A 23,211-nucleotide genomic window follows, 5' to 3' on the forward strand; every position below is an offset into this window, starting at 1 on the left:
AGGCGCTTTCGTGAGCTTAATTGGACCCATAAAACTTTAACGAAAGGTATATTTACCTTTCCTAAAATAAATGCACTTAATATCAAGATGACATCGTGAAAGGGTACGAGTATGGTTATACAAAGGTCGTGTCGTATTCATAAAGCAAACGTATTTATCCTAGTCAATCCAGTAGGTATGTAAGAATGTACTAGGTGTAAAATACTAGGTGTAAAATGTTAAATTTATTACAGACGATCCGTTTAAGTAAGTGCATCTCAAATATAATATTTTCATAATCAATGATTTTTCCGGGAATATCATCACTATTGCACACTCTGTCTGTAGGTATAAGTATTTTATTTAAGTGTAAAAGCGCACAGCAGGCGAATAGGGTATTTTCCTACTAGTCAAATCAGTTACTTTTTTAGAACTGTCAAAATGGAATTTATATGAAACATTACATCGTGACGTCACGGTCAACTCACCTACTTTTTATATTTCTATCCGATTTATTAAATAGAACTTGTGTTTAAAAATAACTCCTATCTGTGTTTTTCTAATAATTATCTGGTGCTTTATTTCATGCATGGTGTAAAATAATTTATATTAAATACAGTATAATACCCTATTATGGATGGCTTTATCCACGTGATAAAATAACCGTCGCCTTTTAACACCACGTGATTGAAAGAGACATACACTGTTTTTATCACGCTGTCACATAGACATACATGACCATAATTATCCGTGCAGTAGGGCTAAGACGGTCGGTTTTTTATCATACCTATGTCATCCATGCCTGTCACGTTCTAACAAGTATGTAAGTGTGAAAGTGACGCATGACATGACAAGTGATAAACATGCGACCATGATAGCGCCGCATATCACGAGTTTCGAGGTAAATTTATACAAGAAACCAGCTTAAAGCCGAGATAACACATGTTTGTCAATTGGTTTGCTATGCCTTGTGGCTGTGCGGAGTTGACGTGAACGTTAAATGGTTTTAACCGCACTCGTGTGAATTGCCGGGATGAACTCAATTGTATCTCTTATATGAATTTTATTCTATGTGCAAATTTTGTTCGTAAAAAGTATCAGTTTACACGGATCCGGACCACAAAGGAATAAAAATGTTATGTTTACATTATATTTGTTTTGGTTCAGTAAGCTGGAGGGATAGTGGATCCCCGTGCAAACATTTTTTTACGCAGAGGGCGTCAGTTATCTCAGCAGCTGACTGTACACATTTCAAAATACAGTCATAATAAAAAAGTTACCAATTTTAGAAAAAACAGTGTCGTGATTATTATAACCGTCTAACCCTAGATTATTCTAGACTTAAGATCCAGGGCAATCTTGGCGTTTTTGAATTTGGAACTTTCTTTTATCTCTATATTAGTCACAGACAAGACATCCTCCAGACTGAGCATAGTAGCTCTACCCCCTCTGCCACAAATACGGTAGTTTTACTCCATCTCCGAGTCGAAAGTGTCTTTGTGTGACGTCCGTGTCTTTGAACGGACCAATCACGGCACGAGACCTCGCTCACCTCGTTCCCCGCTTCCCCGTATTTTTGGCAGCATCGGTTTCATGAAATAATTGCTCTAAACTCCGTCTAGAGGATTCCTAGTCGTATTAAATTCGAGTTCAAAACTCGAATTAATTTGTACTTGTACAAGTACACGGGGACTTACGAGGTTAAGTCTGTTATCGTATTTGATCAATGGTCACCTCTATGCCCTTTAATAAATTTGATTGATCGAGGTGACCTTGTGACACGGTGTAGACGCAAACACGCTTCTAGGGCTCGGTTATGTTCTCAACGGCGTAAATAAATCATAAAATGTTGTTTATCCCTTTATCCCCTATAAATACAATATCAAGATTGACACCGAAATGGGTTATGGGTATGAACAAAACTTATATGGGTTAGACAATAGGCATGTTGACTGTATTTAAATAAAAAAAAGCGGACAAGTGCGAGTCGGACTCGCCCATGAAGGGTTCCGTAGCAGCAAGTAACATAATAAAATTAAGGTTTACGATTTATGACGTATTAAAAAAAAACTAATTACTAGATCTCGTTCAAACCAATTTCCGGCGGAAGTTTGCATGGTAATATATGTACATCATATATTTTTTTAAGTTTTATCATTCTCTTATTTTAGAAGTTACAGGGGGGGAGGGGCGGGGGGGACACATTTTACCACTTTGGAAGTGTCTCTCGCGCAAACTATTCAGTTTAGAAAAAAAAAAATTATATTAGAAACCTCAATATCATTTTTGAAGACCTATCCATAGACCCCACACGTATGAATTTGATGAAAAAATAAATTTTTTTTGAGAGTCAGTTCTAAATATGGGGACCCCCAAAATTTTTTGTTTTTTTTTTCTATTTATGTGTGAAAATCTTAATGCGGTTCACAGAATACATCTACTTACCAAGTTTCAACAGTATAGTTCTTATAGTTTCGGAAAAAAGTGGCTGTGACATACGGACGGACAGACAGACAGACAGACAGACATGACGAATCCATAACGGTTCTGTTTTTTTCCATTTGGCTACGGAACCCTAAAAATCACACCGTGCACGAAATAAAGAACCTATAAATTACTACAAAAAACGTAGCTACGCCTAATAATGATATGATATTATATGATTTATTTATCTCACAATATACAATTTCACTTAAAATTACACATGGTAAATTTTTAGGAATTTATATTATTATTGGTCACAACTTCAAATAAAATAAATAAACAAATAAACAACTTCTATTTAACACACTGAGTGCCGAGAACCCGCTCGGCGGCCGCTCTGTTCGTAGTCGCTTTCCTCTACAAAGCGGGAAAACGCTACGAGTGTAGCGCTACGAAAACGTTGCCAGTGAATACGTGTTCATAAATCGGATAGAACTAAGTAGGTACCTATATAAAAGGTAACTTGACCGTGATATTACATGTTCAGTTTTCATATAAATTCCATAGTCGCCAATCGTTTGGATACTTCGAAAAAATATAAATAAAATTATTTGACTTGCCAGAAAAATACACTATTTTGAGATCTAGAGTTGAACTAAGAGATGTCTGCAACGGTTTTGATAGCACACGTAGTGCAAGTGTTATTTTAAAGGTCAAACTTCGTTGAAATTATGAAGTATAAATGACACTTGCACTAATTAGATCTAATTAGATATTAATTTCTTGTTATGAAACAGTATATGATCAATCAGCTCGCAACAGTGATATTTCTGTTTCAACGGTGTAATTTAATATTATGATATGAAACACATAAATCTAATCTAACCCAATCAAAGTGTTATAATTAGGCTTTCAAATTAATAATGATCCCTTGAGTCATATTTGCGTAATAGAGAAATAAACAACGAGACATTCAAATGTAGGAATACACATGGATACATTGAAATGATTAATTCCAAAGGCGACAAATTAAGAATGAGCCCACAGCAAGTTAAATAAATCCCCAGGCTGGTGTTAATTAAACGCCTAAAAAGATAAATCAGAGGGTTGTTTTATTCCCTACGCGATTTCGTTAGACCTAACTGTTGAAATGTTAAATATCTTAGCGGTGCGGCGGGCGTCGGCATCCCTACAAGGTACGAATATAACTACAAATAATTAGTGTTAAGGCGTAAATATCACACACACTGATCATTTCATATTTATACGTCTAGTAGACGCAACAAATGCTAGAACAGTCAGCATTTAATAGATTGTGGCGGCCAAAGAGGCCAAATATTGTCGTAATACCGCCGTCAACAATCTAGGTACCTATATGATTCTGACTGTAGTTCACATATATTTTTAAAGCATTCGCACACCTTGGAGATCAAGAGGAAATAATCGGACCCTTATAGGTAGGTACTATTAATACAGCGTAAGGTAGAAATTAATAACAGTCATACTCATAAGTAAAAACGCTATCTCTTCCGAGATACATATAAATAATCCTTAAATATTTTGTAAGAGCCGCCGACCTCAAGTGCTCAACTCTTAAAGTAATTTGTATGACCCGCAATAAATCTTTAAGGCAATCCAAACACAGAATGAAGGCAGTTAGCACCCCATAAATTTAATTTCAGATAAGTTAAATGAACAGGGAAATTTCATAGGCTAACACAATACAAACTGTTTGTGTCGCTACGAATATAAAGCGATTATTATAATTATCTTCTAGATCTTAACAAGAAACTAAAACATGAAGGGACTTTGCGTTGGCGGAGTTATGAAATTTGAGTTACATCACTTTGCTTAGATTCCTTTCATGCGTTGTTTCTCCCAGTAATTATACTTCTTTCTCAATATTTATAGTTTATGACATGACCTATTTACAAATATTGTGGACGCTGTAACCTAATTAAAAATAAGAAAGGTAGATTATTACCTAGATAGTAATCACTTTCGTACATACGCTTTAACATTCTCACTCCAGAGAAAGTGGAAATGGGCAGAACACGTTGCCAGATATAGAGACGACAGATGGACTATACGAACAGTAAAGTGGTTGGGGCCGCAGGGCTCAAGAGGCAAAGGCCGACCACGTGGCAGATGGTCAGACAGAGAGCTAGTAGAAACGGCGGGTCCAAAATGGCTAAAGACAGCCCAAAATAGAGAGGAGTGGAATTCCTTGGGGGAGGCTTTTACCCGAAAGGGGCCCACATAGTTTTTAAGTTAATTTTTAAGTTATCTTTTACTTTAATGGTATATATTTATTTTGTTTGAAGTATGTGTGGAAGGAATAAAGCTTTTTTTATTGTTATTATTTATTAAATCACTTTCAAGCAATTTAACCAAAAAAACTTACTATTTCAGTGGAATAGTAAGTCAATTACATTATTTCATTTAAAATCACAATTTAAGTTTAAAAAAAATGTTTTTAGTCAGTAGCTGAAGTGGCTAAACGGGCCAGGTGTTCAAAATAACATTAAGGTAGTGTTTAAATCATATATACAGTTATTTTCGAGTATATACTGCAGGCTGTACAACACGTATGTCACTTTTCATTTTACGCAATAATCTCTACTGGGAGCCGTATGTTACCGGTTTGGCAATCATCATATGGATATGATGATATATGGATACCATCAAATTCAACTTCTTCGGTACCATTGGCGCAAGATAAGCTGATGCATTTTTTTCCCTGGAACTTCTTTTGTCTTTAACTTATCTGTGTATTACTTATCATAAACTGCAATTTAACTTGTATTTTTGAACTAACTCGTTAATTTAACTTCTCAGAGCTGACACACCGCGTGTTGCGTTATAATACTTCAAATAAACAATTCAAAACATAAGCAAACAACAAAACTTTTATACCACGCTGGGATAATATCTTTCATTTCTGAATATATTCAACTTATTTGCAAATCACATTTTTCTGAATGCAAATCCCTATTTCTACGTACTTATTTACGTCTGTGCAGTAAACATTTCGCTATTTCCACACAAACAAACAGCACACTCAAGTAGAAAGAACGCATCCATATAGCAAACATGTCAGTTCCATCTTTAGCACGAACAATGGATGTTGCTGGCATTTGTGCTTCAAACAATGCACTGACTTTACTTCTACAACTCCCACAACGAAGCTGTAACGTGTACAATACATCCTCAATTTAAGTTGGGAATTAGAAATGCACTGAAGTGTACGGATTGAAATTGAGTACCTAGTGAATAGTGACGGCCTGGAGAAAATGAATTGGTAATAAAGTTCCAACCTTCGAGAAATTTTGAGACTGAAATGAGATACTAATTTGGATCGATGACACCTAGCGGTGGGGTTTAATTAGATTTCGTGTACCTGTTTAGAATTATAGATGCAGACTAGTATGAGAATCAACAGTTTTTAAAATTATCTATAAATAACAGTTCTTTAAACTATCGCTTTTCTAGCTTATTCCCGTCGGCGTAAATTAAGAAATTCGATATCCCACTTCCAATTGTATTCAATAGTGAATTGCTTCCCCCTTTTCACCCCCTTATGGGCTGATTTCAAGATATTATTTTCAGAACATAAGACTCAAATAAGGAAAACGTGATAAAAATTAATCAGCCTATGAATCAGGTGAACACTTATGATTTGGGTAATTTAAATATTTGAAACACTATTAATCATCTCCTACCTAATTACCTATAGTTATTACATCTAAAGACCGTTCTTATGCTTATATTGCTATGGTACATCAAAGGTAGACCATCTCTGTACCTAAAATTTATGCTTATAATATGCGTAGAGCCGACCTCATGCCGCCTCTCGCTCTCTCTCTCTCCCCCTCTCTCTCTCTCTCTCGCTCTCAGTTAATCTGTCTCATCGTCTGCGGGATCTTGCTCACAACGCACCGCAAACCGCAATTATATGACTGCTATAGAACTTGTATAAATAAGTGTGGGACCGACCTGATGCCTCCTCTCTTTGTGTCGTAGTTAAGCAGCCTGGCGCCATGCTTCCAGTTGACCTGCCTAGAGATGGGTAGGGGTGAGTAAATACTGAGTATTTACTCGGTATTTACTCAAAGCACCCGATAAATACCCGTATTTACTCATTTAGGTGGGTAAAAACGATTGCTTATAAAATATTCAAAAAGTGAGATTTAAGAAGAAAATTGTCTTTTATTGAAGAGTGCTAACGTGTATTAACAATACCTTTAAAATAAAAAGCATAGAAGATGCTTAATTTAGGAAAAAAAGGTAATTATTAGTGAGAGGCAAATTGTGTTAATGCATAGTTAACAATTTTGTTTTAAATAAGAAGGTATTTACTTTAAAAATATGGTGCGTGTTTACGCGGCACTTACGACCTTTTATTAAGGGTTTTTTAAAGAAAACTCAAAAATGGCTCAACCGATGATGTTCAAAATATTGTTTTTTGTACTCTATTATAAGGCTAATCTCCCGATATGTTTTCATATTTTTTCTGAACTTTAGTTCTAAAGTTATAGAGAGATAATCATTATTTTGGCCTTTCGAAACGGTTCTTTTCCAAAAATATTCAATTTATCCAAAAATGTTCTTAGAAACATTCCAGTTATTTTTAAAGACCAATTTAATGATGTGCAACACGTTGGTGGCTTCTGAATTTTTTTTTCGTCACAATTAGTTACTTACATGTAGAGTGCCCCTCTTAAAAATACATTTCTTACAATTTTGAGTACTTAATCCAGTAGCGGCTTCCATAATACACCTATATTTCAAATTTATATGCCCCTTTCAGCACTCTAAATAGTTTATACCCACCAATTTGGGTATAAACGAGTAAATACGGGTATATTGAGTAAATACTGAGTATTTACTCGGTATTTACCCGTGAGTATTTACTAGTGTCCGACCGAAGGCTCGGTTTCGGTTTCGGTTTCGGCCAGTTTCGGCCAAAAAATCATGTTTCGGCTGGAGTTTCGGTTTCGGCCAAAAACCGGCCGAACCTTTCGGCCGGGCCGAAACATACGAAATGGTACTTCGGACAAAGACCATGTTGGGGAATAAGTAGGACAACAATATGAATACCTACATATACTGATTCATGTATAGGTATAGAAATTAATTGGTTTATTATAAAATACAATTCCGGTCGACGTTCCACTGGACGGTCGACGCAGTCTTAAGAGGCTGTCAATACCTATAACGCGTACACTGTCTAATTGTATCGGAGTGAATGAGATAGCACTGTCGCATGTTACTGGGCCCTGGGCAAGAGAATAATAAGAAAACCCATCATCTTCCTCGCGTGAGACCGGAATTTTTGCCGAGTCGTGGCAATGGGAATGGGAGCCTGGGGTCCAATTGACAACTAATCCCAAGAATTGGCGTAGGCACTATTTTGTACGAAAGCGACTGCCATCAGACTGATATTCTAACCCAGAGAGTAAACTAGGCCTTATCGGGACTAGTCCGGCTTCCTCACGAGTACTCACGACATTAGAACCGTTTAATGGTGATTTTAAGCAGGGCCGGATTAAGCATGTCGGGGCCCACAGTATCAGGTCGGCCCGAGTCGAACGATGTCTTTTTCGCTCTTATTCACTCACTTATTCAGTCATTTTCCTACATACCTCTAATGGCAAATTTTAAGCGAGGCTAAAGGCTACCGTCAACTAGTGCTGCAAAGTTGATTTTCTCAATAGTTTATATTTTGCGAGGCTGAACAGCTGACAATTGATTAAAACGAAGAAAAAACTCTTAAAAGTGTCCCTAGTACAGTTTATCATACGAATGCTCTACCTTAGTTAGCCTCACTTTTTACCTCAATTTACCATTGGTTTGTGTTCCACATGTCATCTACATCAGCTTAGCATTTAGCCTCGCTGCGCCATGCTCGGCCTGCGGTCTCGCGTTTTAATACAATGGACATTGGTTGGAGTCTGTGCTCAACTACTTATCCTGAAGCCTGAAGCACGGCTTTAACTTCGCATGAAAGTTCGCCTGACTGGGGAACTTCGGACTATTAGGCCCAGTTGAAGATCGGTACCCGGCCTTGCGATATTTGTCAACAAAAAATTTCGCGCTCGCTGCGCTCGCGTTTATGGTTGGTTTTTTAGTTGACCCTATATCTACATGTTAGTTTGACTGGTGAATGAATAGAGTTAGACCAAGAAAATTCTACAATGATTTTGATAGCAGTGCAACCAGTGCAAATGTTATTTATACGTCATAATTTAATGGAAGTTTTGACGTTAAAATAAATAAATAAATAAATATTAGGGGACATCTTACACTGCGTTACTTAACACTTGCACTGCGTGTGTTATCAAAATCGTTGCAGAATTATCTTGGTCTAACTCTAGTAATTTTCTTAAAAAACTTAAGTAACATCAATTTCAAGGACATTGGGTGTTGACAGCCCCATAATATGTGTGTAAAAGCGGTTTTATGACATTTTTTCAACGATTTTAACAAATCTACAAAAGGTTCGGTTTCGGTTTCGGTTTCGGCCGAAACTAGAGCCAAAGCCGAACATTCGGTTTCGGTTTCGGTTTCGGCAAAAAAACATGTTTCGGTCGGACACTAGTATTTACTACTATTTACTCACTACCCATCTCTAGACCTGCCTGGTGGGCTGCGGCACCTCGCTCACGACACACCGGAGCTCTATGATGGAACCCTCTTTGTAGAACTTGTCTTGAAGCGGACGGCCTCGCTCGTCGATTATTATATGACCGCTATAGAACTTGTATAAATAAGTGTGGGACCGACCTGATGCCTCCTCTCTTTGTGTCGTAGTTAAGCAGCCTGGCGCCATGCTTCCAGTTGACCTGCCTGGTGGGCTGCGGCACCTCGCTCACGACACACCGGAGCTCTATGATGGAACCCTCTTTGTAGAACTTGTCTTGAAGCGGACGGCCTCGCTCGTCGATTATTTCCACTTTTGGTACTGTTGACAATTATTTCAATATTAAAAGCCAAGTTTAGTGCAGAAACTTACAACAGATAGTTTCCTCTAAGAAGAAATTAAATTTAATTATTTTTGACGTATTCCCAATGCCTGTGATGATTTCAAGAATTGAGTCGCGCACGAAACGTAAGTCATACTAAACGGTCAGATGCAGATCTGTTTAAAAATATACTTTTAATTTAAACAATTCATGAAACTCGTGAGGATTCAATCAAAACTTGAAACACAAAACGAAGATGCTTATACAAACAAAAACAGTGTATACTCAGCGGGTTTGCATGAAAGGGCAGGATAGTATTAAGTCGCGCATAATCCACGGCTAGCGCCCATTTACACGTCGCCCTGTTTAAACAGTCCACGTCAAATATATTGTATACAATTTAGCACGTTCCATCATTATAATAAGGGTAATAAAGCATATATATCTTTGATGTTGACTCAACAAACCCTTCACTGCTTACAAATTCCACAAGTAATTTAAGCCCATTGTTTTTTTAATCCTCTTTTATATAACAGTTAAATAAAGTAAGGACGAAACTTTAAAGACCTTTTAGCAATTTTTTTATTTGAAATCAACTAAAGTAAACACGAAATTGTTTGTTTGTTATCAAATAAGATAAAATGTTTGAGTTTGATACATCGCAAACTAAAAATGATTTTTACAAGAATAAATATTAGTTTATAATTTATTTTTTACTATACAAATGAAACGAGATTTAATCTTCTTTGAATCACGATTGCAATTGAAATTCTCTAACTATAAATGAAGTGACGATAAATCATATTTGGTAGACGATTCTGAAATAATTCGAAAGGCAATATAAAAACGTACCTAAAGATAAAACCAGCAGGCATGTACCTATTCGGACATTTTGGCAACACGTATAACGTTGAGCTTGGCACAGTATCGTGGGAACATATACAAGATATATGACGCATAGTATCGTTTTCTCATGCATGCAAATGTTGGCGTAACGCTCATATAAAATATGCAAGCATTATGCGAGAACTCGGTGGTTGTTTTTACAGAGGTTATATGGGTTTTATGAGGGACCAGTTTAACTTCGCGGTTTTATCAGAAATTTGAATCGGCAATATATATTTTATTCAAAACGTCGAGCAAGTGACACACAAAGTTGATGTTTGTCGTTCGTGTTTGTGTCGTGACACTCGTGACAGTTTGTTACATCTCATGATGAGACAAATTTAATATGCGCCTCAGAAAACTGCGACAGAGAAAACGCCGCTAACCTGTCAGTCTAAATAATTGTTGATGAGTAAATTTTATCAAGGTTGTTAAGGGTTATGCTACCAGTGGCGAATTCAGAGTTCAAATCCTTTCCATTTTTTTATAAAACATAACCCATAGGTAATTCTAGCAGGGGATATCTTAGTTAAGCGTGTTGTAGCAAATAGCGGTAACCCCAATTTCTTTGTTTACGTATAGCCGCAAAGCTATCCGAAACTAGTAAACCGGCGCTCGTATAAAATACGGTTATATGGTGTTTGAACCAAATAGAAGGAAAAAGGTTTCAATGGAAGTAAAAGGAAACGATATAAGCTCGCTGTACTGTGATAAGAATTATTAACAAAGTAGTGAACAAAATGCCTCGGTTTTTTTTGGCTAGAACCGCATAATGTACAATACATTATATGTATTTAAGGCTTCTTAAGCGAATATTCAAATATGTAATCTACAGTTGCATTGTTACGTAACGCGAGACTGTAACAAGCAGGGATAATGATTACGGATATGATGGTCGAACTCAAGGACTCCAATTAAGCAAAATTTTCCATCTAGGCCATTCCGTTGAGACGCAATACTATAAGTACTATAATCTTAGCTGATGTCACACTTGTCTCATTATTCATCTTTCTGATGGTGATTAATTTTCTCTACAGATTACAGAACGATACAGCAATTCCAACGTGACGTTAAATATGCAAGGTCATATTTCGCGCTTCAACAATTTGGCTTGAGGGAGGGTATCCAGTTTCTATTTATAAAAGGTATTTAGTTGCACTTGTCTACTCTACGTGACCGTGTCTGTATATCTTTGAATCACGCGATCTAAAACATGACTTTTGCTTAATCAAAGTAGCAGGAAACAGGAGAGCGGCAATCAGGTGCCCCAAAGCTCCTTACAGCTAGTATAATGGAAAAAAAAATTACTGTTACTACTTTTATTCGTTGGTATAAGAACGTGAACTGCTCTATCTTTGTTCCTTCTTCTGTCTCACATTCAGACACGTGTTAGGGAAATGATCTTTGCTTAAAGCTTTAATCAATCAATTACCTACCCGCAGCGATAATTTATTGATTGATTAATGCGGGCGCTGTAATTGTCATATTTTTTGTGTAATACGGAAATTTCAAAGAATTAAATTAATAGATACATTGCCATTGCTAAGATATATTTTTTCAGTATTTTTGGGTAGGTCTGTATTTTCTCCCTCAAATGGCTTCTTAAGCCAGTTGAGGGTAGATGAAAACATTACATGATCAAATAATGTCGGTTAAAGTCAGGTCGTTCAGTGACGGATCCAGGCGGTTTTGTTAGGTCGGTTAACCAATAACTATTATAACTACCCGAAATTTTACAAATTATTTGTTAACTTTTATTTAAATACCTAAAGATACAGAGTAGGTATAGCTAAGTTGCGAACGCGTTAGACCGTCAAAAACTGTTATCACGTCTGCACGCCCCTACCTCATTACACGCGCTAACGTTAACCTGCCGAAAAATAAACCCCAATAACCGTGTGATTCACGCAAAATAATAATTAAGCGAAAAGATGATTTCGGCAAAATATTATTATATTCAGTGAAAAAAATGTGAATTAAGGAAATCCTATCCACTTCATTGAATAAACGTGTGTGATTTTTTACACGATTGGTGTAGGTAGGTACATATTAGTGAAATAGGTAATATTTTTAGGTAAGTACCTACATCATTTTGTTTTTATTCTTATACAAATGTGTGTCTGATATAATGATAATGATATTATTGCATATTATTCACGACTGTTTGGCCATACCTTGAGTTGTGCGTTGTGCCGTTTTCAAGAACGTTTTCCGTTTCAAAATCAACACTATCAGATGCCACTACAGAATTAAGTATTGCGATTGCGAGTCTCACTCACCGACGACAGACAAGTGCACTCTTCGCACCAACGGCGGATGCGTCGAGATCTGGCACTCGTAGAATCCCTCATCCCTCTCGCTCACGTACTGAATGAGCAAGCGCCAGTCGTTCGGGTGCTCAAAGGCGAGCGAGTACCGCGAGTCCGCAGAGTACGTGTGGCGGCCGAAGGAAAGCAGGCGGAGCTCCTCGTCGCGACGTTTCACCCATGATATCTGGAAAGGGTTTTACATTCAGATATTGCCGTATAAAAAATATAAATGTACTATCAAATCGTCCACTATTGACAAAATAGACATATCACCAGCTCGCCGAATGCGGCTTCTCCCTGATTGAAAAACTCTTTGCCACCCACTCTATTACTGTGCAATGACACCCGGCGAGTATTAGGTACATAAAACTAGAGGGAATAACAGCAGCTTGAATTTTTCAAGTATCCTAAAAGCCAAGTTGTAGAAGAGAGATGAAGAAGAGAAGATGTAGCCTCGCTTCGGTTTTTGACAGGGTACCTACTTTGTGTTGAATAATTTTACGGTTTAGACTCACTTGTTTTTAGTCACTCGCGCCACTTATTTCGGAGAGCCTAGGTCTGGTTTCTGGTCACTAACAGCGCGATACATGGCCGTCGTGAACGCAGCTCGCACTGTTTGTACTTGAGAAAGGAGACCTAGAATTTCCGAAATATGTCGCGTGAGTGACTAAAAACAATTGAGTCTAAACCGTAAAATTACTCAATGTTAGTATGTCTCATAACATTCGATTATTGCAAACCTTTACGGGGAGGGGGGTACTTTGTGCTTTTTTTAATCTCCCTTATAATTTTGTCATTAGGGTCAATAAGTTCTCTTTATAATTACAATAAAAAGGATGATTTACAGATATAGGAAGAGAGAATACATATATCGAACACGTGTCGAGGTTTATTCTTTTGGTGGTGGTTTGTTATATTTATTTGCGTATTTATTTTTGCGGTGGGAGGGTGGGAATATTAATTGCATGTAAAAATACGCAAGTACCTAAGTAAAACGGGTTAGCACTGATTGACTAGCACGTTATCTTTTCGCGGATTAGCAAAGTAATATTTTGGTTTTAATTAATACATATATCACCTAGGACGCATTAAGAACACCTTCCTGTCTACATTACACTACATAAGGTCAATCGGGTCGGGTATTGGATAAAAAAACTTCAATAAACTGAAGGTAGCTATAAAAAACCTAATATAGCCTGACAAAATTCTATTTCGCCCTGAAATAAGATAGTGTCACTATAAGCAGCATTATTGGAATACTAAGCAATCCTTCGTCTTTTTATTGGTGTAAATGTTTTATTGTCTTCGAAATATTTTTCTTGCGTCTTTGACAAACTTTTTTGACATTTTTGTTGTAAAATCGTTAATAAACGCGAAATATTTTATTTTTGTTTACATTGGTGATGTTTTGTTCGATGTCTGTTGTGTTGTCAAAGAATAATAAATTAGTACCTACCACTGAAAATCAGCATCATGGCTCGAAGGCTAAATAAATTCTTGTCAGGGTATAATACAAGCCAAGGAATAAAATGCATGAAAAGGGCAGTGGGATCTTTGTGAATGTCAAAGTGGCTGAATGACATTTTGTGAAGGATTACATATAACAATAGTTGATAAAAATAAATAAGACATCACAAGTCTACTTACAGTTTTCTCCCCCAAGTCATGCACTCGGCAGTGCAAGTGCACTCGGCTGCCAAGCTGCGCCGTCACGTTGTTAGTGGTCGCGTCATCCTCAAAGATGGGGAGAGGCTCCGTCGTCGTAGTCGACACGTCCTCCTCGTGGTCCTCGTACATCTCCGTGATGACCTCATGCCAGAACGGCCCGTTGATCCTCTTTTCGCCCGTGCTGAAATCTGTTGACAATTAGATTTGGAATAAGTTGGTGTTGATACGAACAATTAGGAGAGGCCGCCTAAAGTGGGATGGAGCCAGGAAGAAGAAGTTACGAACATATTTAAAGGTACAATTATATTAGATTTAGATTAGAAAAGTAGGCAAAATTTTCGCAGAAACTCGTATTATTGCCCTCTCAGCTGAGTAAAATAACAATAGTTTTTTTAATAATTGGACAAGAAAGTACTGGTAGGTCGAAAATATTTTTTTAGAGAAACAACTTAAAGGCTGGCAACACAATTGTAACCCCTCTGGTGATTACCATCAGGCTATTCGTCTGCTCGTTTGCCCCCAATATCATATTATATGTTTCGCATTTAGTGTATTCTTAATTGTTTAATATGCAGTCAGTTATAGTTATAACAACTGATGCCACCTGTACATACCTAGTAGTTTTCAAGACAATATGATTCGCCGAGACAAGAGCTTTCCCAATTAATGGAAAGGCTTTACTGACGACCTGAATGATATTTTAGTGGGTTAAAATAATATTACGATTTTAGACACGAAACTGAGAAATTTGGTTTTAAAATTATATTGTAAAACTAATAGGTTCCCCGGTAGTTATCCGTTCTTTTATTTACACAATCCCAAATCAATTCTAATTTGAATAGTTTCGAGTAAACCAGCAAGTTTGAATAATAATTCTATTATACAATTTTAGAATAAAAAGGATGGACATAAGCAGCAATTGTGTTACTTAGAATATCCCAAGTCGCAATATCGTCTGCCTATCTGTCAATTATCATGAAACCGATAATTGACAGATGGGCAGACGACATTTATAAGGGTTAATTGAAATGACGTATTTAATTTAATTATATTTTACTTGTATTGAGAACATCGTAGCTTCTCTACCGGAAGATTATGTAAAGTACTTTTCTCTAAGAGTTAATCCCATAAAAAATTTAAAGTATACTTCAACAGAAATAATTTTTACAGCGCAAATCGAAAAGTGTCAGAAATCGTCGAAATTTATATCGTTCAGTGTAGGTTTTAATTAATCGGAGCCAATTTATTCCAGACTACATTTGGCTTCACGCCATCATTCTCCGTAAAGTTAAATTTACAGGATGCACGGTTTGAAAACTAACGGTTTCCTTTTAAACTTCGCTGTTGCTTTAAAATGGGTAAACTTAAAGTAGTAATACGTGTAAGTTTATCTTGGATTAAAGTACTAAATATCCAAGGGATATAAAAGAAAAGTTAGTCGATTAAAGAGATATTTAATCGACAAAGTTTTATGTGTCTATTTATATTTGTACTGTGGGTAACCCATTTGTAAATTAGAAATGCTACAAATCCGTTTTCTAAAACTCCTAGTTAATAAAAATAAAAACATAGTTGCAAAACTGACTATAGAAAATTATTTAAAATTTGTAAAATTTTACCAGTGGGAAACTTAAATTTATGTTATCAAGGGTCTAGTGAAACATAGCGGGCACTGACCGCTGACAAATAATAAATGAAGTACTTACCCAGAGTGTATAATTATTAATTATAACGGAGATAGGACAATTAAGAAACGTTTACCCTAATATTTACTGAATACATTGTACAAGTAGATATTGTAGGTTATTGGTATACCTGTCTTTTAGGAATTTTAATATTTTCTTTTTAATGCCGTTTTGTATAGTTTGGATGTCGACCGTCTCCATTCTTCTTCAATTGCTCAAAGGTTAACTTGAAGAGCTCCCTGAAAGGAATAAGTTCGCGTTTATACTAATGATGTGTTTTTTCCTGTTTTATGTTTGTTTGTTGTGCAATGAAGTGTTTTACTATACTACTAAATACATTGCTTGCGGACATATTACAATAGCCCAAAAAAATAGATTTAAAAACTGCTTGTAAAAGTATCTCTTGGATACTCTAGGTATAGAGGGTTTATTTTTCTATTGAGTTTTCATTCATGTCATACCTTACTCAAATTATAAATGTCATAATATTATACAAATGTAGTGCATAACTGTTTTCCATGTATTTTCTCGGAAACGGTCGTATTTGTCATGCTAGTTCAGTCAATGTCAGTACTTTTTGTACCGAGACTGACTGAAATAGCAAAACACGTTCGTACATTTCCGTGAAAATACGTTGGAAAATAATTATGCACTACATCATATACAAGTAGAAATTAGAGAGACCACCTGACTCCGCACTCTCTGCAGTCAAATTAAATTATACTTTGTGAACCGCTGTTGTAACAAATAATTGTAACCTTTTATTTTAATAAATAAATAAAATAATACATAAACCCGTTGTGTAATAACTGTAATAATATATAAACTTGCATCTAACATACAAAGAAAGTCAGAAATAAGTAGTATTGTTGTAAATTGTTTTATCTAACTAAATCAACTGCCAAACTGCAACTTTTTACGTTAGTGCTTACCTGCCTAAATATTATGTTCAAGGTTCTTTATATTGTTAGTTAGGTATCACAAATTTAACACAGTTTTGATACGCATTGCTATGACAGAGGTTAATTATAATTAACGATATACTAATAAACTGTAACTATGTATTCTGTTAGTTAGATACACAATTTAGAGTAAGGGTCGTCAGTTGCATCAACCAATATCGATATGATAATAAACGCAACTCAGCATTATTATTATAGGTACCCATATAATAACATTTTAGCGGACGTAATTTATGGGTACCAACGTACTTATTAAAAGTTTTTCTATAACGAATTAGTAGCGTTATATTTAATAAACGAGTAGGTCCTTTCGACTATTTATCAGATGTAGGTAGGTAAGGGGTACCTGTGCTCTAGCCCGTGTTATGATACATGATAACACGATACATCATCCGCAAGGGTGTACTGTAAGCTACTTCACTTGAGAGTTAATAAAATGTGAAATGTTAAGGCTAGTAAGTGAAACGGACGGAGTAATAAATACTGCGCTATTGGATGAAAAACCGGATGCCTGTCTAATAAAACGTAAAGTGTCATTCTATGGAACTTGCTAACTATGTAAACAAAAGTCACTAGTAAATTCATCATTCAGAGACAATTTCAATATGGCGGTTTGTTTATATAGTTAACAACATGTTAACAAGTTCCATAGAATGACACTTTAGAGAACGAGATGTCTATTCTGATTTATCAATTTGTTGTGGTTTTGTAATGATCTTTTATTGACACGTTTTACAGTGCAATAAGCGCGAGCGAGATGTCTAATAAGTACCTAAAACAACTTCTAAAGCATTTCGCTCACACCAATTGCAGCGTGAACTATTGTCAAGTGTGTGTTTATCAACACAAGGCCAAACCGTAACAAATTGCCAATTAATAATCGGCCTCCATGTCACCGTCTGCCAGAAATAAGACTGGATAACAATCTAATATATGGCTTGTTGCTAGGATTTTAACTTTAGACGATCAAAGATATGGGATTGGGATTTTATACCAAATGCATGGAGAAGTACCTATGTAAAGATACGTTTTATCTAGGATCTAGGAAAAAATGTACCTATATTATTTTATTTGAAGACTAAACTAAAATCAAAGTTAAAACAGCCAAGTTGTAATAAAAGAACCATTTCGAATCAACTTTAGACTTAAATACAAATTTATGTTCTGCAGCGACTTACTGCCCCGTTTTGCAAATTCCTATATAGAGCAAATGGATCTACCATTTCAACTTTCAGCGGCTCTAATTATGCCATTACTTTGGTTTGTAATATGAACTTTGTCTCTTTTTTTATCGGATTTTTTGTAAATGGCGTAGCGTGAAATAATATATCCCCATAAAAATGTGATAGTTTACCACTATAAAAAATAGTCAATGTGCACATTACCTGGTATCTGCGGCGCGATGACACAGAGCGTCCTCGTAAGCAACGAGCTGAAGACCAGGAGCCCAGCCGGCGTCATGGTGTCAGCCCCAACACTGAGGGGCCATAGACTTCATCTGTCTAACCGGTTTTGATCCTGGAAAGAAGACAAACCAGTTAAAACGTGTTTATCTGGAGACCTCGACTGGGAAGCTTAAGTGACGGAAAACCAGGAACCGGCATTAGAAAGACGGCAGGGCCGACTTTACATAGAACCGCCGCATATATGTAGAACAACATGGAAATCCAAGAAAGGGGCATAATGTTCAGCAGTGGACTAACTTTCTATGTATTTCGATCGTACTGGCATATTATTAGTGTGAGCGAGATGTATAGAAAGTAAGTTACGCAGACGTTAGCGAATATCTCAGTTTGTCACTGGTAAGGCAGTCGTGGTAAGGCTAAAGTTCCTAATTGATATCAGTAACTCGTGAAACTTGAAACATCTCGCATTATAAACACTAATAAATTATCTATATCATATTATACATCTTCTTATATTCTAAAATGGGTCAATGGGGCATTAAAATCACTGTTATTGAAGAAACGTTTATATAATATCTTACACCTAAAGAGGAGATTTAAAAATGAAATCTAAACAAGGCACAATCAGTATCCGAAACTTTTTGTATTTCACCCTAGTTCCAATTCCAATCAGTAAATATACAAGTAGGTAATATGGCATTTTCACTTGGTATCGTAATCGCTTCTACCACTTTAAAAATAAATTCGAACTTCCCTTGCCACCAGCGGACTAAAATTTCAGATAGAGCAGCTAACTTGATTTAAAAATGGACACGTATGAGAGATGAAACACGGCAAGCAATTACTGGATGCCATATTGAGCATGCATATCGATATCGAATCAAGGATTTTTGAAAGTCATGAGTCATGAATTAAAAAAAAAGTATGATCAAGTTGTATGAAATAGGTATAGTTGAAGCTTTACTACAGATACCTTTATTGCAGCAAGAATTTATCGACAACACAACCCAGGTGCTAGCCTTAAAAGTAATACCACGATACCTGCTATCCAACCAATATCCGATACCTTAAACTTGTGACCTAAATATGTAGGACGCCTTGAAATTGTGTCCAGGGATCTCTAAAATATTATACTTAGAAACTTGCGATGCTGTGGAGCTGTGCCCACGGCAAACATAAATCCACATTAGTGTAATGCGGACTGAGATAGCTTAGTAAGGTGGCTAGAGTGCTACTACCACGCCAATTTTCATGGAAATAGTGTTAGGAGCGGTTTTAGAGATTAAAGAGCATAAGAGCTTTATTCCGAAATGCATAGATGCAGTAAACATTACCTAGAGCCATATTTATATTTAGATATTATACATACCCATATCGTACATATTTACTCATTCCTACGTAAAAACATCGTACTCATAAAATAAAAAAAATATTGGACGTTCTTAAACCAATTGACTCAGCTCCACAGTAAGCTCAAGAAGGCCTGTGGGTTGTGTTGTGTTGTTTTGTGCATGACATAAAACTTGATCGCGTAAAGGTTACATTCTGATTGTGACTGTAGCCAGCATTGAAGTAGTATCGCCCACTTTCCACTGTTCCAACGCTGCACCAGAAACACAACGGCAGGTAGAAAATGTCAATTAATAAACTGAAACCTTTTGTGTGTCCCGCGTGTGTGTTCGGCAACTTTTGAAGTGTACAAAACATTATCATGTTATAGTACACAATAAACCGCCGATTTTCAATCAATCATTTCCACTGCATTAACGAATCACTTCAGCGTGGCATCCCCGTGTTCACCGACGTTCCATTCCAACATGTAATAATTGACCACTAATGCGCGGAGCCACACCGTGTGCGACAATGGCCCGGATGACTGGTGAGTATTTATGGCGCGATGCACCAAGGTTTGTTCAGGAATTAATGGGTTGCGACACGCGCGTAACGACTCGATTTTACGTATAGATACGTGAACGTCTAGTTTGAATGTGTTTATTTATGTATTACGTTGCAATGTAATTACTATAATTATCGTCAGTGTTCATACCAATATTTGTTTAGTATCTATTCTACCACACATGTTATTCCTCAATCCGATGACAATGCCACTTAAATATTCTTAGGTTATAAATCTTAGTGGGACTTGAAAACCAGAACCAGAGGAAACCGATATCCTCTTTATTGTATTATCTGCCTTTTTGTAGTATCTGTTTCTTCCCCAATAAAGAAAATAAAATAAAACAAATATGGTAGACGGGGATTTATATGGAATCAAGGGGTTCATGTCGCGTCTAGTAGTTAGCCCCGAATTGTGAATTTTTAGCTAGAATTCTATAATCGATTGTTATAGTTTCACTTAATGACAATATACATTTAAATATAATAAATAGACAGGATTACATTTAGATCCTCCCGCATTTTTCGAAAATTATGTGAGGCGCAAGTTAATAACATCAATATATTAGACGCATTTGTGTAATATAAAACTTATTAGTGAAGGAAGCGAAAGAGGTATGTCAGGATCGTAGCAAGTGGAAATCCGTGGTCTCTGCCTACCCCTCCGAAAAATAGGCGTGATTATATGTATCTATGTATGCATGTATAAAACTTATATTAAGCTCCAAATAATGTTATACAAAAATGAGTCAAATATTAATAACTTAAAAAGGGCTTTTGTATTTTGAAATCCCCACAAATTGCGCGAACCGTTGAAAAAGATTCATCGCAAACTCTCAAAGTATCTATTCCCCTGACGTGGCTAAAAGGAAACATTTCTTCAGTGTCCATTTCAGCAGCAGTGAAAAGATAGTCGGAGTAAGTTTAAAAACAAGTAAATTTAATCGGAACTCCTACATACTATCAACTTGAAGGTAAACTAATCTCAAACTTTGTACTTTGCAATTCGTCGTGTTCTTAGTTGCTTTTTGTGGAACGGTTTTGAAAGCTCGTGCATCTTCATTCAGTTGTATTTGAATTACATTTACCTACTCGCAGTCACCGCAGCAAACGTTTTAGAATAAATGTAATGATTTTATCTGTGAAAGATTCTGAATACTGTACTTAATACCTTTGATTTCAATTTTTGCACGCAAACACTGCACTTTCACCTTAGTAGCTTGATACTGTTGTAATAGGCAGACGTTGTTGGCAGCACTTTGCAGTAATTGGTTACTGTAATTTTGTAAAGATATGCCAATTATTTAAAATGACGATGACATATTATTAGTTGACAAGTAGACTTCCGTTGTCATCGCCACTTATAAAAAGTAGCGACAGGATAGCCACATGGGTTTCTTAGGGCTCATATATACGATGCGAGAACTCGCATGTATGTTTCATTACATTGCGGTTTTTGATCGGTCGGATGAATTGGACGTAACCAACAGTCCGCAATGTAACTAAAATCGCATGCGAGTTCGCGCGCCGTCTTAATCAGCCCTAGTCTGGTTTTAGTCAACTTTCTCGAGTTGAATAGGCCCTTTGACCCTCAATTACACTAGAGATTCACTTTTATCAACGCCTTCAAGGTGATTTAAGTCTTCATTAGTCCGAGAAAACAAAATCACCGTCTTGATACGTAATTTCATCTTAATTCCAGGCAAATTGGAATTTCTCCTGATAATTAATGGATGTAGCTAATCTTTTGTCTATTTTTCGTGTAGATTCTACATGAAAGTTGTTATTCAGACGGCGTTACCTGTCAAATGCACTTGACTTTCATTAGCTTAATTAATTAGACAATTATAACAGAACTTTACTTTTTTTTATTAAAAATATCAAATGTTATTATCGGGATGAATAATACATAAATATATTACAGGTTATAAAAGGTCATACAGATATTCAATAATTATATATTTATGTAGGTTGATGCAGGTATGTATGTACTTAGCTAGGTACACATGGTACAACTAGCCTCTCTAGTCCGCGACTCCGTCTGTGTAAAAACAGTCGATGATCTGCCGTACCTCAACAGAACTATAGTTAAAATAAATATTACAGCTAACCTAACCAAACAAAAAATCTAAATATTTTTCCATTTTTGTTTCATAATCACGTTCAACCACACGCAATTAATCTAGAAATATGTAATCCGAAAGTTTTAGTAAAATGTTTATATATTCGAATTAACTAAACTTAAAACGTAATTTTTTACATCATTTTTATCGCCCTAATATTAAACATTTTAAACAGATTATTTATGATATAGTGAGAAAAAAAATTTATGACAACTATTTAGTGAAACGAATTCATGATTCTTTTGCCTACATTTTGGCGCAACCGATAGATAGAGAGGTGACGTCACAATACATCACGCTCGCATTTTGTATGGAGCGTTTTCACTCGTGGTACGCGCCCCACATTTATTATTGCAATTTTTAAGTTTCTAGCGTACAATAGATATCATGCTTATATGAAACATTAAATTTGAATCTTAGTTCTTCGTAGATTCGATTGCCATCTTTCAAAAAAATTATTCATGAAGCTAATTGTAACATATACCGGCCTGATTCTAATTTACGTATAATAAAATTAGAATGACCATAAACCATAATGTAACCAGTGCCGGATTAACCAATAAGCAAAACAAGCACGTGCTTAGGGCACCACGTTCAGGGGGGGCACCAAAATGCCAGGTTGAAAAAGATGAACAAATTTTAAAATTAGGGACAGACATCGTTTTTACCACACGATTTTTTTTAGCTGTCCAAAAGCTAATTTGCAAAACTAATGGCGCGTAATTCTTTGGGAAACAATCGGTAATTGACAACGCTTACTAACAACCCGTCTCGATTTGACCTTACGCGGAGGCCCTTAAAGTCATGGAAAAAAATCTTTTTTTTTCGAAATAGGTTAGGTATAGGGCATTTTATAGCGAATTTTGCTCTCTTGCACGCCAGATTTGTCAGCCAAGCCGAGTGGCTCCT

The 23,211-nt window shown here is 36.2% G+C and overlaps 1 protein-coding gene across 1 annotated transcript in view; it reads right to left on the bottom strand.

The window, feature by feature from the left end:
* LOC134803081 (lachesin-like) overlaps window positions 1-18,404 on the bottom strand; it is a 28,969-nt gene extending 10,565 nt beyond the window's left edge. Inside the window, exons 1-4 of the mRNA XM_063775791.1 lie at window positions 18,263-18,404; window positions 14,210-14,418; window positions 12,533-12,746; window positions 9,190-9,367 (exon numbers count right to left, since the gene is read on the bottom strand). Of these exons, the coding sequence (XP_063631861.1) occupies window positions 9,190-9,367; window positions 12,533-12,746; window positions 14,210-14,418; window positions 18,263-18,338 (677 nt within the window). The 5' untranslated portion in view covers window positions 18,339-18,404. The remainder of the gene's footprint in view (window positions 1-9,189; window positions 9,368-12,532; window positions 12,747-14,209; window positions 14,419-18,262) is intronic.
* Between the last annotated feature and the right edge of the window lie 4,807 nt (window positions 18,405-23,211).

This window comes from Cydia splendana, chromosome 2, assembly GCF_910591565.1.
Source record: "Cydia splendana chromosome 2, ilCydSple1.2, whole genome shotgun sequence".
Taxonomy (NCBI): domain Eukaryota; kingdom Metazoa; phylum Arthropoda; class Insecta; order Lepidoptera; family Tortricidae; genus Cydia; species Cydia splendana.